We start from the raw sequence: 14,120 nt of genomic DNA, 5'->3' as shown, positions 1-14,120 counted from the left end.
AAATCGAATTTGAATTTTCTTCCATATAAAATATATAGTATTGTCGAATTGAAGAGAGATATTTTTTATCTAATAAAACCAGAAAAAAATAAGGTGGATTTGTTATATTTGCTAAGATTAATTTCTTTTCTCCATTATTTATAAAAATATTAATTTGACATAACTTTTATTATGAATGCAACCTGCAAGTGTGCAACAAACAACTCAACTAAACTAATGTGACATCGATTCACGCAAACAACTGAGAGGACTTAATCACAGTACAGAATACCATCAATGAAGATAGGTTTATTCTTATGTTTGCATTTATTGTTAAATAGAAAAAAAATAGGAATATTTGTTGCGATTCTTTGGTTTTCAAAATAAAATGTATTTGGCAAAAAAATCAATTTTAATATATTTTTACTTTTATTTTAAAATAAAATATTTATAAATTTAGCTTCTAGTTTTTAAAATAAAACTTATTATATTTCCCTTATCATCCTGGTTAATTCTACTCTCATAATATTATCATTATCCACAGCAACATAGTGATTTGTCAATTTTTATTATTGCAGACTTTTATACTTCTAAGCACGGTTTATAAACATTCTGTAAATCAATGTTAACACGACTACAAAAATTTAGCTTGAAATTAAAAAATTAAGACCACCCTAAATTAAAAGTTAAAACTTGTTTATAGTTTTTTTAAAAATTGATTCTCAAGTATAATTAAAGATTAGTCATGTTTTTAAATAGAAATAGAAATTATTTCCTGCAAATTGTGTTCTTAGAACGTTATTAATATGAAAAAAAGAGATTATTGATATGATTATTAATATCAAAGTTATACCCTCACAAGAACCAAAAAGGAATCTGAAAGGTTTAACAAAGTCAAAGTAGTAACTTACAACCCCAGAAAACACCTTAGTAAATAGCTGGACACACATCATCCCATTTGGCACACATGCTTCATACCTTTAACTGGAAGTAACAGTTTGTTTGTGCTAATTTTTTGCATTCAAACACACTAAGTAACTGATAGAATAAATTTATCAAATTTATAGTTTTAAGGAACATAATGCTGATAACATATCATAAAATAATGTTAAAATGAGTGATCGATAACAAATACCAAGGTAGTATTTTTATGTATGAGGGTGTAATAGTCAAAACGAGGAGAGCATGGAAAGAGAAAGAGGTTTCCCAGATGAAAGGTTCTGACACAATTTCCATACACACTCAACTTTGTGAACTCCGTAACCTCAGATATGAGTAGGTGGCACCTTCTTTTTGCATGACAAGCAATCCAAAATCTGAACTCTTCAAGAAGAGAGAAGAGAGAGAACTCACTTCATTTATCATTGTTCCTTTCCAAGGACAGAAAAACATAGAAGTCATTCATATTTGATGGTGTTTTTGAATATACATTCTTCATCATCATCATCACCACTCTGAGAGAGATGGCTAACAACAAGGGGGTGCATAGCAGCAGTGGAGGGAGTCACAGAGGGAGGCCTTATGCGCTGATATGGCTGATCACATTTGGGGCTGCACTGCTTGGGGTGATGGTGCTTCACAAGCTCAGAGAGAGGCGCATCTATACCCTTCTAGTCAAAGAGAAAGATCATCAGATTCTTGCTCTTCAGCTTCTCTTTCAGGTCACTAACTCTTCTCAGTTTCTCTTCTCCATACCCCTTACACCCCTCTCTCTTCTTCACTTCTCTTCCTTACTTTTGCGTGTCATTCTCTTGTCACAACACGTAAGGAGCCACATGCAATAAAAAAATATATAAAAGCTTCCTTAAGAACACACACTCACTTTTTATTAACTTACTTGTTAAAAATGAAAGTGGGTTTGAATCATGTAACTTTAACTTGATGAGCTTGAACAACTTCAATGCATTTCTGAAAGATACATCGAAAATTCAAGAAAAGATTATATTGGGAGTTGAGGAAATGGTGAACCTATGGTTTCTAATTTGTCAATTCTCAATATGGAGTCGGTTGATGATCATTTAATCAAAATTTTACCTTATATAACACCAGAAATCAATGTTTTGCGTTATTTTGGGTTAATTGTCGAAAGGTTGTCTAGGATGAAATATGGTAATGTTGTTTGGATTTTCAAGATTCTTTTGATTCAATTCTGAAAAATGTTAGGTTGGTAGTAAAGTGGATTAAAGTCCTGCTGAGATAAACTTTTATACAGGAGAAGGAAACAAAAAGAGAGATAAAAAGAGTTTCTTCTTAATGTGGTGAGAAATGTTAAATGAAAAGAAATTCTATAAAAAAAATGAAGTGCATAGATTACATATGGAGAAGTTAAATATATTTTATTTTCTCATTTTTCTCCTTGGAAGTACTTCAGGAGAAGTTAATCCATAAAGTTTTAATTTAGAACAACACTCTGTTACCTTAATCATACAGAAGGAAAAAGATCGCAGCAAGGAGTTGAGAGGAAAGAACGAAGAGATGAAGGGGAAGATATACGGCCTGAGAAGTCAGAAGATGGAGTTGTCTAGAACAGTTGTGGAGATGCAATCCACCCTGGATTCACTGAAAGATGAGCAGAAACTGATGGAAACAGCATTTGAGGAGCAGCAGAATGAGCTGAGATTGATGCAAGAAAAGGTGGGCGATGTGGACCAGGGAAGCTCTCAGATAGTAGCATTAAGAGAGAATGTTAAGCATAAGGAAGCAGAGATAGAAGACTTGAAGCGCCGTCTTGAAAGCTCAGTTAATGGTCATCCAATCACCTTTCCTCAAATCGTGGCAGCAAATGGAACAATGCAAGCCCAAAATGAGTCTGAGAAGGAGGAAGATTCCAGTGAATCTGCCAAACATGAGGGTGATGACAATGACGATGCAATTAAAAGTGAATTAACCAAGTCCAAAGATGGGGGTGTTGCAACTGAGATAAAAGATGAAATTTGGACTGAAGGGGAGATTGGAAAGGCAAACGAAGACCCACAAAACGATGGTGGTGGTGCGGCAAAATATATTGATGATGCCGAAGTGGGGTATGGGAGAGAGAAGAAAGCAGTGAGAGAAGAACATGCAGGAGAAGTAGAGAAAATTGCAGATGGTGGAGGTCAGGTGAAGCAATTGGCTTGGATGAAGAGGAAACATGGCCATGCAAGAAGAGCAAAGGGGAAGCGCTGGAGAAGCACTGTGAATAGTAGTTTAATGGAGAACAATGTGGTTTCTGATAATCACATGGGCAATAGAAAGGTTTATAAAGATGAGGCTAAAGGTAGCAGAGTTGGGAAAGTCTATAATGAGGAAAATTTTGCAAGGGAGGATGAGCGAAGGAACAAAAATAGCACAAGAAAAGATAAGTCACAGGGCAATTTGTTAAAGCCTGGTCGCGAAGATGGCAATGTCATGAAAGTGTATAATAGAAAACACCAGGTCACATTTAGTGGTACTAACGTATACCCAGATAATCAGAGACTGGACGAGATGAAACAGTCAGAAGTGCATGAACAGAGTCTTCTCCAACAAAACTGGATTAAGAGACATATAAAAAATGCTGACAAGAATGCAGGACAAACAAAAACTAAAGTGTTATTTGAAGGGCCAAAAGAATTAGAAGAGATTTTGCATGTACAAAAGCAAAATGAAGATGGGATTGACATTGGCCATGATGATGATGAGGACGGTGATGATGATAATTTTAAGAAATCCCATTCTGAATTTCAAGATGAAAATAATGATTACAAGGAAGAGTCAGAATATCAGCCTGGTTTGTAATTAAGCTATATTTTCTCTATCCATCCATAGAATAGGGAGTGTGACTGCTTGATATCCTTTTTCAAGGTCTGTATCAAAGCATGTCTGTCCAGTAGTAATATCAGAATATCGGAAATCATATTTTTCTTATTTATAGTTAATATATCTTTTAAATTCACTACCTAAAATTAGGCAAAGTAGTATAGTTAACCTTTGTTCAAATAGTAATGGTCTTGTAACATATCAACAATAGTGCATAATCACCACCCTACCTCTGCATAATTTCATTAACATGGACGATGAAACTGAAAACAAGTAGAGTACCATAATTTGCTAAATTTGCACGACCTAATAATACATGCAGAACTTCGTCATTTTACAGGGGCAACGAGATTGAAAACAGAATGTCATTGTTTAATTAAATTGCATGACCTATAAGATCTGCGCAACTAATTAATTTATCAAATATCGTATTTAGAAAAGATGACTATTTTGCTTGAACTAAACGAACTAGGCGTTGCTTTCGAGATGCAACGGAAGAAACACATTTTCCAACATAATTTTAGCTAAAAACGAAAGTATCTCAGCTCGTTAACTGATTTGGATTGGTGAACATTAGTTGAAAGTACATTGGCAAAGGGATACCGGTTATTACTCTTGTCGTGAAGGGTGATCCAAACATTGGCTTACACGAAATGAGAACTAACTTTCAACGTTAATAAACGTATTAGGCCCATTACGATCATTCAAGTATTCATAACTCGTGAGGCAGGAACATAACATAGCTTCCTCAGTAGTTAACGCAATGTCAGTAAAAGTATATGTTTGCAAATGAAAAGGAACGCAGAAATTTGCATAAACGAGTAAATAAAACTTAAATGTAACACATTGTTCTGGAAAAAGATCATCTACAGATATTCAATGTAGCCATAGATTAATGGATAACAGGCCAAAATATTTGTTTGCCATCAAACAAGACCGAGTCAGAAAAACTCGGGAAAGTCAGGGCACTAGATTATTACCAAGAACATTTTGCATTGTAAATATTCTCCAAAGCTCAGTGTGCTGCTTCTTTTACCAACTGCAAATATTGACAGCAGTCAGTGAAGGAGAACTAAAATCTTGACACCTTATAAACAAGATACAAATGAAATTAAAACCGTACACTGGTTCGCTGAACACCAAACTGGCCATCTAATATAATTAAGATTAAATTTCACTTGATGTGTTTACAACAAAACTGTTCTATAACGTAGTATATTTTTTTGTCAATATCACAAAACTCACCACCAGATCTAGAACCATGCTAGAACAATTTTTATAGCTGTAAATTAAATATTACAAGATACAAACAACAGCAGTTGAGAAATATAAATAACACCTGATCTGATCCATTGAAGTATTACACCCTCTTAACTTATCTGATTATTATCTAGCCTTACAATATTGCATACAAAAATAAACAGCCTTCAGCGACAACAAAGTAGGAAGTACCAAACTTTCAAATGAAAAACGCTACAGTTTATTCGGATTGAATAGAAATCCTGACAAAGCTGAAGTTTTATCATCGAAATTAAAATATCTCCATTCCAACTTAGAAGAATTTTCCCAAACTATGGATGTACTGAGCAGAACAAGTGCAAGAACTAAAACAATGCAAATATTTTACAATGGCATACAATTGGAAAGAACTCTTCTGAAAGATGGCAGAAACAGTATTGCATAACGAAGTTATAACAAACAAAGTCATACAGACCCATACTCAACAACAAGCACAGGAACTTAAAAATAATATCAGCACATATGTAGTAGTTGTGCAATGTCAAACCCAATTCACACACATACCCACTCATGTTAGATATTTGACAAACATTTTGAATACAACAACTTGCATTTAATAATTCTTTTACTATTACGTTTTATACTTCTGAACCAATACAAATGAGAGTATCATACATAATAATTACGTATTCTGGAGCATTTTATCAAGTCTACATACAATAACTTATGCTCATTTTCAAAAATCAATTATTTTTTCAATTTAAGATTTATGTTTTATGTAAAATGTTAATTCTATATTAATATTAGCAATAGCTATGAATTTTACAATTTCCATGTTTGTGTGGCATTTTGCACAATAAAGCAGTAATAAATAAACAGGAAAGTACCTCTTCTTTCTTGCCCTTGCCTCCTGTGAAGAGCTTGTATCCCCCATAGAACAGTAGTCCCCAGCCACTTAAAGAGATAATCACAAACTGCAGGCACAAATCAACCATCCCAGAGAATGTTCACACATTATTTTCAAATTCCAAAACAACAAACCAATCATCTCTTGGCAAAAATTAACAATTCAATTCCACTGGGTGCAGTAGATCTTCAAAACACAAGACAAGAGACTCACGTGTTCTTCCTTCCATTTAGACGGACTCATTGGGTCTGACCAGAAGTTAACTTTGGGAGGTCCATGGTGATCTACAACAATCAAGCATTAAATGATTAAATCCATTCCATTCAACATATTGCATTATACATAGACCTACAACACACAAAACTAATCCCCTTGGCAGAATACAAAAAAAAAAAAAAAACAACAAATATCAGTTGATTGAACAATAACAATATCAACACAATCAAAACAAAATGCTCCTGGTATTTTGGATTATCATGTTATTGGTGTGAAGTATTTATCGGTTTTATTGGTGACTACTCTTCGTCACGAAACATCTTTAATGCAGATTTGTCAGTTTTTTCTATGTACAATGCTCACCCCTAAGATCCTAGTTAAGGATCCAAACTCAAATCCACTCATACCACCGACAAATCGACAAAAAACTCATTGTTTTATTCCACCATCACGAGACATATAACCAAGATTGAAAACCTAGATTAGTTGAAACAAAGTTTGATTTATTTAAATATTTTTCATACCATTTCTCATCGTGAATACCCCTTATACAAGCCACATTTAAAAATGAATCAAAACTGTACATTCCAAATCTGATTCAACGTATTCCCATCAAATAACATTTCCCCACAGTGCCTTTCACATCACCTCGGAGTCCTAGGTTTTCGTAAAAAGTAAGGAAGGCACAAGAGAAAGCAAAACGAACAGCCCAGACGTTTCTAATTGGATGATCGAGAATGCATAAACTGAATCATGGGAATTTAAAGGAATGAAAAGAGAATAAAGGGAAGGGGTGAATTGAGAGAGAGAATTGGATGGGGAAAATTACCAGCTGCTCCGGCGAGACCACGGCGGTGGATGAGTTGAATGGGCGTCTTGGAAGAGGAAAGACCAACGCGGGTTAGGGATGCGGCTCCACGAGCAAAAGAGGCCATGGTTTGAGTTTGGTTGAGAAAGAGAGGGCACAGTGTTGTGCCGCTGTTGAAGCTATTATAGGACGGAAATGCCCAAAAGGGTGTTATTAAAACGGCACCGTATTTTTCTCATTTCCATTTTTGACTTTTGACTCTACTAAGGTCCTAAACTTCTCATAGAAATAAAATATATGAAGGAGCAAAAAATTGAATCCATATAGTTTGAACTTAAGAGAACATTTGTATAAGTTCAAGCATATAATTTGATTTTAAGTATTTTTTAAAATTATTTAATATCTGTTTGTAAATATTTATTTCAAAATAAGATTAAATAATATATACTTTAACAAATCAAATGATAATCCAATAAAACAATTACGTAGAAAGCTGCTTTCTTTTTAAAATAATTATATAAAATTTATATTTATCAGCGTGTTATTGTAAGTTTGTTGATAATGTTACTGCTTTGTGTGATGTTAAGTTTATATATTTTTTCTTTTGTGGAGTCTCAAATAGTTTTGTTGACAAAACAAATGTATAATAGCAATATCACTTAGAGTATCTTAATTGGGGTGGATTAATAATTAAAATTTATTTAAGAAGATTTTTTATTGCATAACTTCTTGCATTAAAATTATTTTATAAATTTAGAATTATGATCATGATTTCTCACGTACTTGAATATAAAATACTTACTTAGTTATCTTATAAATCAATTAATATAATTAGTTGTAATCTTATTGTTTCCGTCGGTTGACTCGAAACGTCTTCGTGCGTCTACGTCACACAAACACTCAAAGTCTTTGCGTTCGCTGTTGTGGTCCCTGTAATGAACACCTGAAACACAAAGACAATGGGCGCCCTAACGGCTATTTACACTCCGACGCTCAAGTCAATACTGGGGCTAGGAAACACCGAAAACTGTATATTCTTGCTACTGTGTGTGTGTTCACGGCGCAAGAGGATTCTCCCCTCGCCAAGTTTGTTAACTTACTATTTATAGACTGAAACTAGGGTTTCCTGTTACCTGAAATGGGCTTTTCTGATGAGCGGGCTCAACACTGTCGTTACCTTACTCTTAGGATAACTTAGCGCGTGGGGTCCCTAACTGGAGTGCAACCTCTGACGGGATAACCACCTGGATGCCTCCTCATGCACCTGATCTCTGGGGTTACTCGCCTCTGAGAGTGCCCTAGTTGTTCACGTATCATGCATGCAGCTCGCCCCTGATCGTGGCCCTTGCTGACTATATCCTTCTAGTGGCTTCTATACTTTGTGTCACGCCTGAATGCGCCGTCCACTCTACATGCATGGGCACTCGTGATTTAGGCTCCTCCCTTACTGATAACTGGTGTGTGATCTGGGATCCACTTCTCGTGGGCCATCTCTACTGTTTGGATCTCCGATGCCCGACCTCTCCACACTGTTTAGCGGCAAGTCGGTACATCCTGATGACCGATGTCTGACCACCATCGGCTTCTTGGCGCACGTGTTTTGCGAGATACTGGCCCGCGCTGCTCGTGGGACTCGCTTACGTGGCACCAACATTACTAGTGGTTAGTCAACTCTCGGAGACTGGTCGGTACACTTATATATTTAAATAATTAGTAATTGGGTATAAGAGAAAATTCTATCTATATGACCTGCTCTCACTATTACAACATTTTAATAGGATAAAAGATATCACATATTCATTAAACGAGAAAGACAAATAATTATATACTAGCAAAAATACGGGTTAACATTTTTTTTTATAATTTATATATATAGTTATGTTTAATATTAAAAATGAATAAACAATATTATTATTTGTACACTTTATATTAAAGGTGGTAATGCGGCACGGGTCACATGGGTCACTACTTAAAAGTGCGAGGTGGACTCACTACTCTAGTCCGCTGACCCACTTTGGCCCTTCCCACATAACCTGCAACCCGTGCAGGCCAACAGCGGGGCAGGACAGATTGGTTCGTTGGCCCGCATAAATAAAATAATAATTATTTAATTATTTTTGTTAAAAAATATCATACCCCATTTATCCATTATTGTAGTGTGACCTTTATTTTATTTTATTTTAAAAAAATTGGATTTAATGTACTAAAAAATGAATGTTTTATTTTAATCATCTAACGGAGTTAGTACTAAAGCTGACATTGGATTTAGTTTTAAGTTAAGTCTTATATCTAAAATTTGTTAATAAAAGAACAATATAAAGAAAAGGTTTCAGTAGGATAGTTAAAAAATTAGTCATCTTTGACTTGTTGGAAGGGTCGGTCGAGCCCTTGTCGGAACGGGCACCCAAGCCCTTAGTCGCGTCTAGCGCATCGATGCTGGGACGCCCTTTCCTCTTGGCCCGTTTTCGGAAGCCATCCAACACGTCGGCATCAGCTGGGCACTCTTAATTCATAATTTCTCCAAAAAAATAACAAGTGTTAGCAAGCAACTACAAGACCGACCGACAAAAAAAAGTAAAGTGTCATACCCTTAACGGTCGCCCATCACGCCGATTTGGTATAAGCACCGATCAACTTCCTAGTGAGAAGCTTCCTCGAGAGTGTGTAAAAGAGCGAGAGAATCTCTAGCTCATCGGCACCCCCCATCGGCTTCGGCCACTCCTTAAAGTCACGAGGCTGGCTAGTCCAGTAGAGGGGAAACCGGGACCGACCAGTCTCGTCAAAGAAATAGGTCGTCGCCTCCGACCGAATAACAACCTTAACAAACCTCTCTTTAACCTTTTATAAGAGACGGTGAAAGAATTGAAAAGAACACTCCCTGACCGACCAATCAAGGAGTGCCAAGAAACAGGTTGGGCGGGGTGAGAAGTATAGTAAGAGAGAAAGGAAGAAGGAGAAGGGTGAAGGCGTAGGGCGTCACCTAACAGACGAAAGGCCTGAATGGACACCCAAGTGTTTAGATGAATCTGGGTGGGAGCCACATTGAGCGACCAAATGACGCCTATTGTAAACTCGTCAAAAGGCAAAGAAACATGCAAGTCTGAGAAGAGAAAAACATACATGTAGAAGAAGGGGGACCTGTACCTGGTCTCCCCATACAAACACTCTCGGTGGACGAGCATGGCTCAATGCTAAAGAAGCTAGAATGCCCGCCCGCCTTTAAAACCGGTCACTTATCCAAAAACTTGGATACAGAAGCCTCGGTCGAATAGGTAGACGAGATCCCAACCACCTTAGGGTTTACCCAGCTAAGACCCACCAGAGGAACATCTTGCAGGGGAGAGCCCAACCGGTCAACAAAATTGGTCGGGTCATCCCCCTAACAACCTCTACCTGGAGTGGCACGCAAAGAGTCGGTTGTAGAGGACCCAGAAGAAGACGACAAAGAAGAAGAGGACGAAAACGAAGGACGGGCAACAGGAGGAGAAAGGGGACCAGAAGAAGATGTGGGTCGAGACAAGGTCGACATGACTAACCTCAAAACAAAGTCGAAGACCGGGACAGAGCAGGAGGGCGAAAGAACACTCAGTTATCAGAACACTCAAACAAAGAAGTAGCATAGTACCTTGCCACTGTTGGAACCACTATTTATAGGACCCAAGGGCCTCAAAATACGAAATGTCGAAACGATCTCAACCGTTAGATCTCCCAGATCCAACGGTTCACAATGATTCACGCCCAAAAAACCCCTCATTAATGCGGGTCACGTCATGCCACTTGAGGTCATGTCATACCTCGGGAAGACCAACAATCACTCACCAAATAAGAACCGACCAACACCTGTCATCAAAGACTCATTGGATCCATCCATCCTCGAGCTTGGGGGGGCAAGTGTACCGCCATGGACCGACCAGTCACTAACATGACTCGGTCTCCCTGACCAAGTTGAGCGAGACCCTCACGGTCAGTCAGACCGGCCGACACACTAGATTCATTAACGCTCAAACCAAGGTCAGTGAAGTTATGCTATCATTAAGAATTAGGTAATACAACCGTAAGTGTGATCCATTCCACTAATCAAGCCCAATAAGATAAGCCCATTAAAATAATATAAATAGCGCACATTCCAAGAAGAAAGGTACGTCATTATCATTGTACACTCTAGAGTGCCAAATACCCTATTTACTGACTTGAGCATCGGAGTGTCTTCTGCAGGTATCTCCCCCATTTGACATTCACCCGAGACTGAGAGACCAAGAGCCGAAGGCATAACGCGAAGGCCAGAAGGATTGTAGTAAAGCTTTAGTAATCTGCTCGAAGAAAGGAAGAAGAAGAAGCCTTCAATAGTTCTCTAGGTCACATCTTCCTAACAGGAACAAATAATAAATTAAATTTATCTAATTTTTTATTTTTTTATTAAATTTATAATATTAAAAACATATATTAAAATTATTATTCATTAAAAAATTATAAACATATATTTCATATATGATTTTAAACGGTATATTTCATATACGAATTCTTTGAATTTATTTTTAATTTTATATATTATAAAATAAAAAAAATGTATATGGGATATACGATTTGTAATCATAATCGTATATCACATACAATTTTATTTTCTTTTAAATTGAAAACGTGGTTGAGGATTTAGTATTCAATAAATGTATATTGGCAATTTATTCATGTATCAGTCGGATTTTGGACGACCGAATACCGAGTCAAATAACGTTTACAACATAATAAATACATAATAAAGGAGCAGTTACAACTGAATTTGAATGAGTCAAGAACACGTTCCGAGATACTTGGGTAAGTATCTCAAGGTAACAAGATAAACTGAAGGATACACTCCCATGATTTTAGGGAACCACTACACACGTCCTGGTGAACTGGTTATCTAGCTCACAGAGGTAAGGGCCTAAGTCAACCTATAAATAGAACTTCTGAAGGGAGGAAAATGTATGTTTCTCATGTCTTACTAGAACACACCAAAAATACTAGTACTGACTTGAGCGTCGGAGTGCAATCGCATGTACCCGACCGGCAGAGCACGCACAGGGAGATGAAAAACTTCAAGGAACTAGGAGACTACCGACACATCAGCAAATTTTGTACCCAATGGACAGGTATTACCTGGTCCCCATCATCCGTACAGGTACAATTCATTTTCAGATAATTTATTTTATCCATTTTAGAAAATTCTAAAAAATATAATACTAGTTAAAAAAACCATAATATTGTAAGTAATAAAAATAATTCACGTATAGGTGAAGTAACCGCCTTTTTAAAGCATTTATATATGATAAAGTCACAATAAATATATAAATATAGTGTATTCTGTAAATTATTTTAAAGAAGTTATTTTGATTGATAGTGTTATTCATATATCTAAGTAATAAAAATAACTTATAAAAATAGTGATTGATAATTTTTTATTTTGGATTTGCAATTATATTTTTATTATGTTTTGATGAATTTTTATACAATTTAAAATGTGTATTCATATTGTTTGGAACAACTTTATTGCCTTAACTGATTCACATCCAGATTCAAAAGGCACCAAAGATGTCACTGAAACTTCGAGTTGTTGTGCTCCTATGAAAAACAATCTTGGAGATGAAGAGAGTGAGCATAAAACATAAAACAAATGCGGCTATTTCGAATTTATAAATGCGGCTTTGTAGCCGCATTTGATCAACACGCACTTGTAAATCAAGAAATATAAATGCGGTTATATAGCTGCATTTTTAAATACCATTTACAAGTGCGGTTATTTGCTTTAACCACACTTGTATATGCCAAATCATTAAAAAAAAATTAAAAATTTTAAAACATCGTCAATCTTGTGTGAAGCCAACGTTGATGAAGAGTCACGGGAGCGCCAACAACGGTGGCGGCAGCAGAAGCGACGGCGGACAGGGAAGCAGCAACGGAGCAAACCAAAAAATCCACAAGAAATCACGAAGACAATGAAAGAGTACTAAGCAATGCGAGAAACCAAACAATGTAAGAAAAACGAATGTCAGCCAACGAAACAGTGCTTCGAGACCACCAATGCAAGGAAAAAAACATATATAAGAAAAACGAAAAACATTTATGCATATATTTGTGAAGATGAAGAGGAAGAAAGAGAGTTCAAGAAACTTACATTGCACAAATGGAATGCAGATGTAGCAGAAGGAGACGAACTCAGAGTGCGAACGCGAAACGAAGGCAAAGACGAGAAATAAAGTTTGAAATTGTGTGTGGCGCGCTTCAAAATTTAGGGTAAAAAAGGATTTACGAATGCGGTTTAAATCAAAGAATTTTGATTTACGAATGCGGTTATTCAAATAACCGCATTCGTAAATCAAGCGCTTTGATTTACAAGTGCGGTTATACAAATAACCGCATTCGTAAATTAAGTGCTTTGATTTACGAATGCGGCTATTCAAATAACCGCATTCGTAAATCAAAATAATTTCAAAAATGCCACCGCATTTTTTACGAAAGCGGGTAGCGCAAAAGCCGCACTAAATAAAGCGTATCCTTTTCTTCTTTTTGCACTAGTGTGTGGAACTGCTGGATGGGAAGGGATGACATAAGAAGCAGGTAAATGAATGAAACAATAGGTGATGAAGATGGATGAAGATGGATGAAAAAGAAGAATTTACGATTACAAATTTGAAGTTGGAAAGAGAAGCAAAGAGGATGGATGATTTGGTTGACTATAAATACTATTTTGTGTGTAACTTTTGGGGTTTGAAACCATAAAATATAGAACTACAATTAATAAATAGGGAAGTGGGAAGTGGGAGGTAGAAAGTTTTTAAAGAAGTTATCCTTAGTTTTTTAAGTATAGAAAAAGTGTACCAAAAAAAAAAAAGAAATAACGATAACTTTTGAGATAAAACAATAAAATAAAATATTTGTGTAAGGATGAAATAAAAAAAAATAGTGTACAGAATTCTCATTATATATTATTATAGATAAATGTCTACAACAAAAACATTAACTTCATATCATTTTTAGTAATATTTATATTTTTTTCATTATTTTCTTATTCATTTATTGATTTTGATGTTATTTATAAGTAGACATTCGTTCTTAATCTTCATCGCCATCTATGCTCAGAAAAATTAAATATCTTAACTTCATGAGAATTTTGACCTTGAGACATTTGTTGTTCATTATGAAACTTTGGTAAAACTT

At 35.9% G+C, this 14,120-nt stretch overlaps 2 protein-coding genes across 2 annotated transcripts; one reads left to right on the top strand and one right to left on the bottom strand.

Annotated features, from left to right (window-relative positions):
* Window positions 1-1,068: 1,068 nt before the first annotated feature.
* On the top strand, window positions 1,069-3,955 carry LOC137820462 (uncharacterized). Its single transcript, XM_068624574.2, has 2 exons — window positions 1,069-1,640; window positions 2,410-3,955. The coding sequence occupies exons 1-2, from the start codon at window positions 1,443-1,445 to the stop codon at window positions 3,733-3,735; spliced, it is 1,524 nt and encodes a 507-aa protein (XP_068480675.2). The 5' UTR covers window positions 1,069-1,442; the 3' UTR covers window positions 3,736-3,955.
* A 591-nt stretch (window positions 3,956-4,546) lies between these two features.
* On the bottom strand, window positions 4,547-7,077 carry LOC137820470 (uncharacterized). Its single transcript, XM_068624586.2, has 4 exons — window positions 6,948-7,077; window positions 6,116-6,186; window positions 5,883-5,969; window positions 4,547-4,795 (listed from the first exon to the last, which is right to left on the bottom strand). Exons 1-4 carry the CDS (start codon window positions 7,051-7,053, stop codon window positions 4,772-4,774), a joined length of 288 nt encoding a protein of 95 aa, XP_068480687.1. The 5' UTR covers window positions 7,054-7,077; the 3' UTR covers window positions 4,547-4,771.
* Window positions 7,078-14,120: the final 7,043 nt, after the last annotated feature.

Source organism: Phaseolus vulgaris, chromosome 11, assembly GCF_051622355.1.
Source record: "Phaseolus vulgaris cultivar YP4 chromosome 11, ASM5162235v1, whole genome shotgun sequence".
Lineage (NCBI taxonomy): Eukaryota > Viridiplantae > Streptophyta > Magnoliopsida > Fabales > Fabaceae > Phaseolus > Phaseolus vulgaris.
This window is presented reverse-complemented; position numbering and strand designations above follow the sequence as displayed.

Coding starts and splice junctions, on each gene's coding strand:
- LOC137820462 (XM_068624574.2), top strand. CDS start 1,443: ATGGCTAACAACAAGGGGGTGCATAGCAGCAGTGGAGGGAGTCACAGA. Junction 1,641..2,409: donor CTCTTCAGCTTCTCTTTCAG/GTCACTAACTCT, acceptor TTAATCATACAG/AAGGAAAAAGATCGCAGCAA.
- LOC137820470 (XM_068624586.2), bottom strand. CDS start 7,053: ATGGCCTCTTTTGCTCGTGGAGCCGCATCCCTAACCCGCGTTGGTCTT. Junction 6,187..6,947: donor TGGTCTCGCCGGAGCAGCTG/GTAATTTTCCCC, acceptor TGATTGTTGTAG/ATCACCATGGACCTCCCAAA. Junction 4,796..5,882: donor GCAAGGGCAAGAAAGAAGAG/GTACTTTCCTGT, acceptor CAATATTTGCAG/TTGGTAAAAGAAGCAGCACA.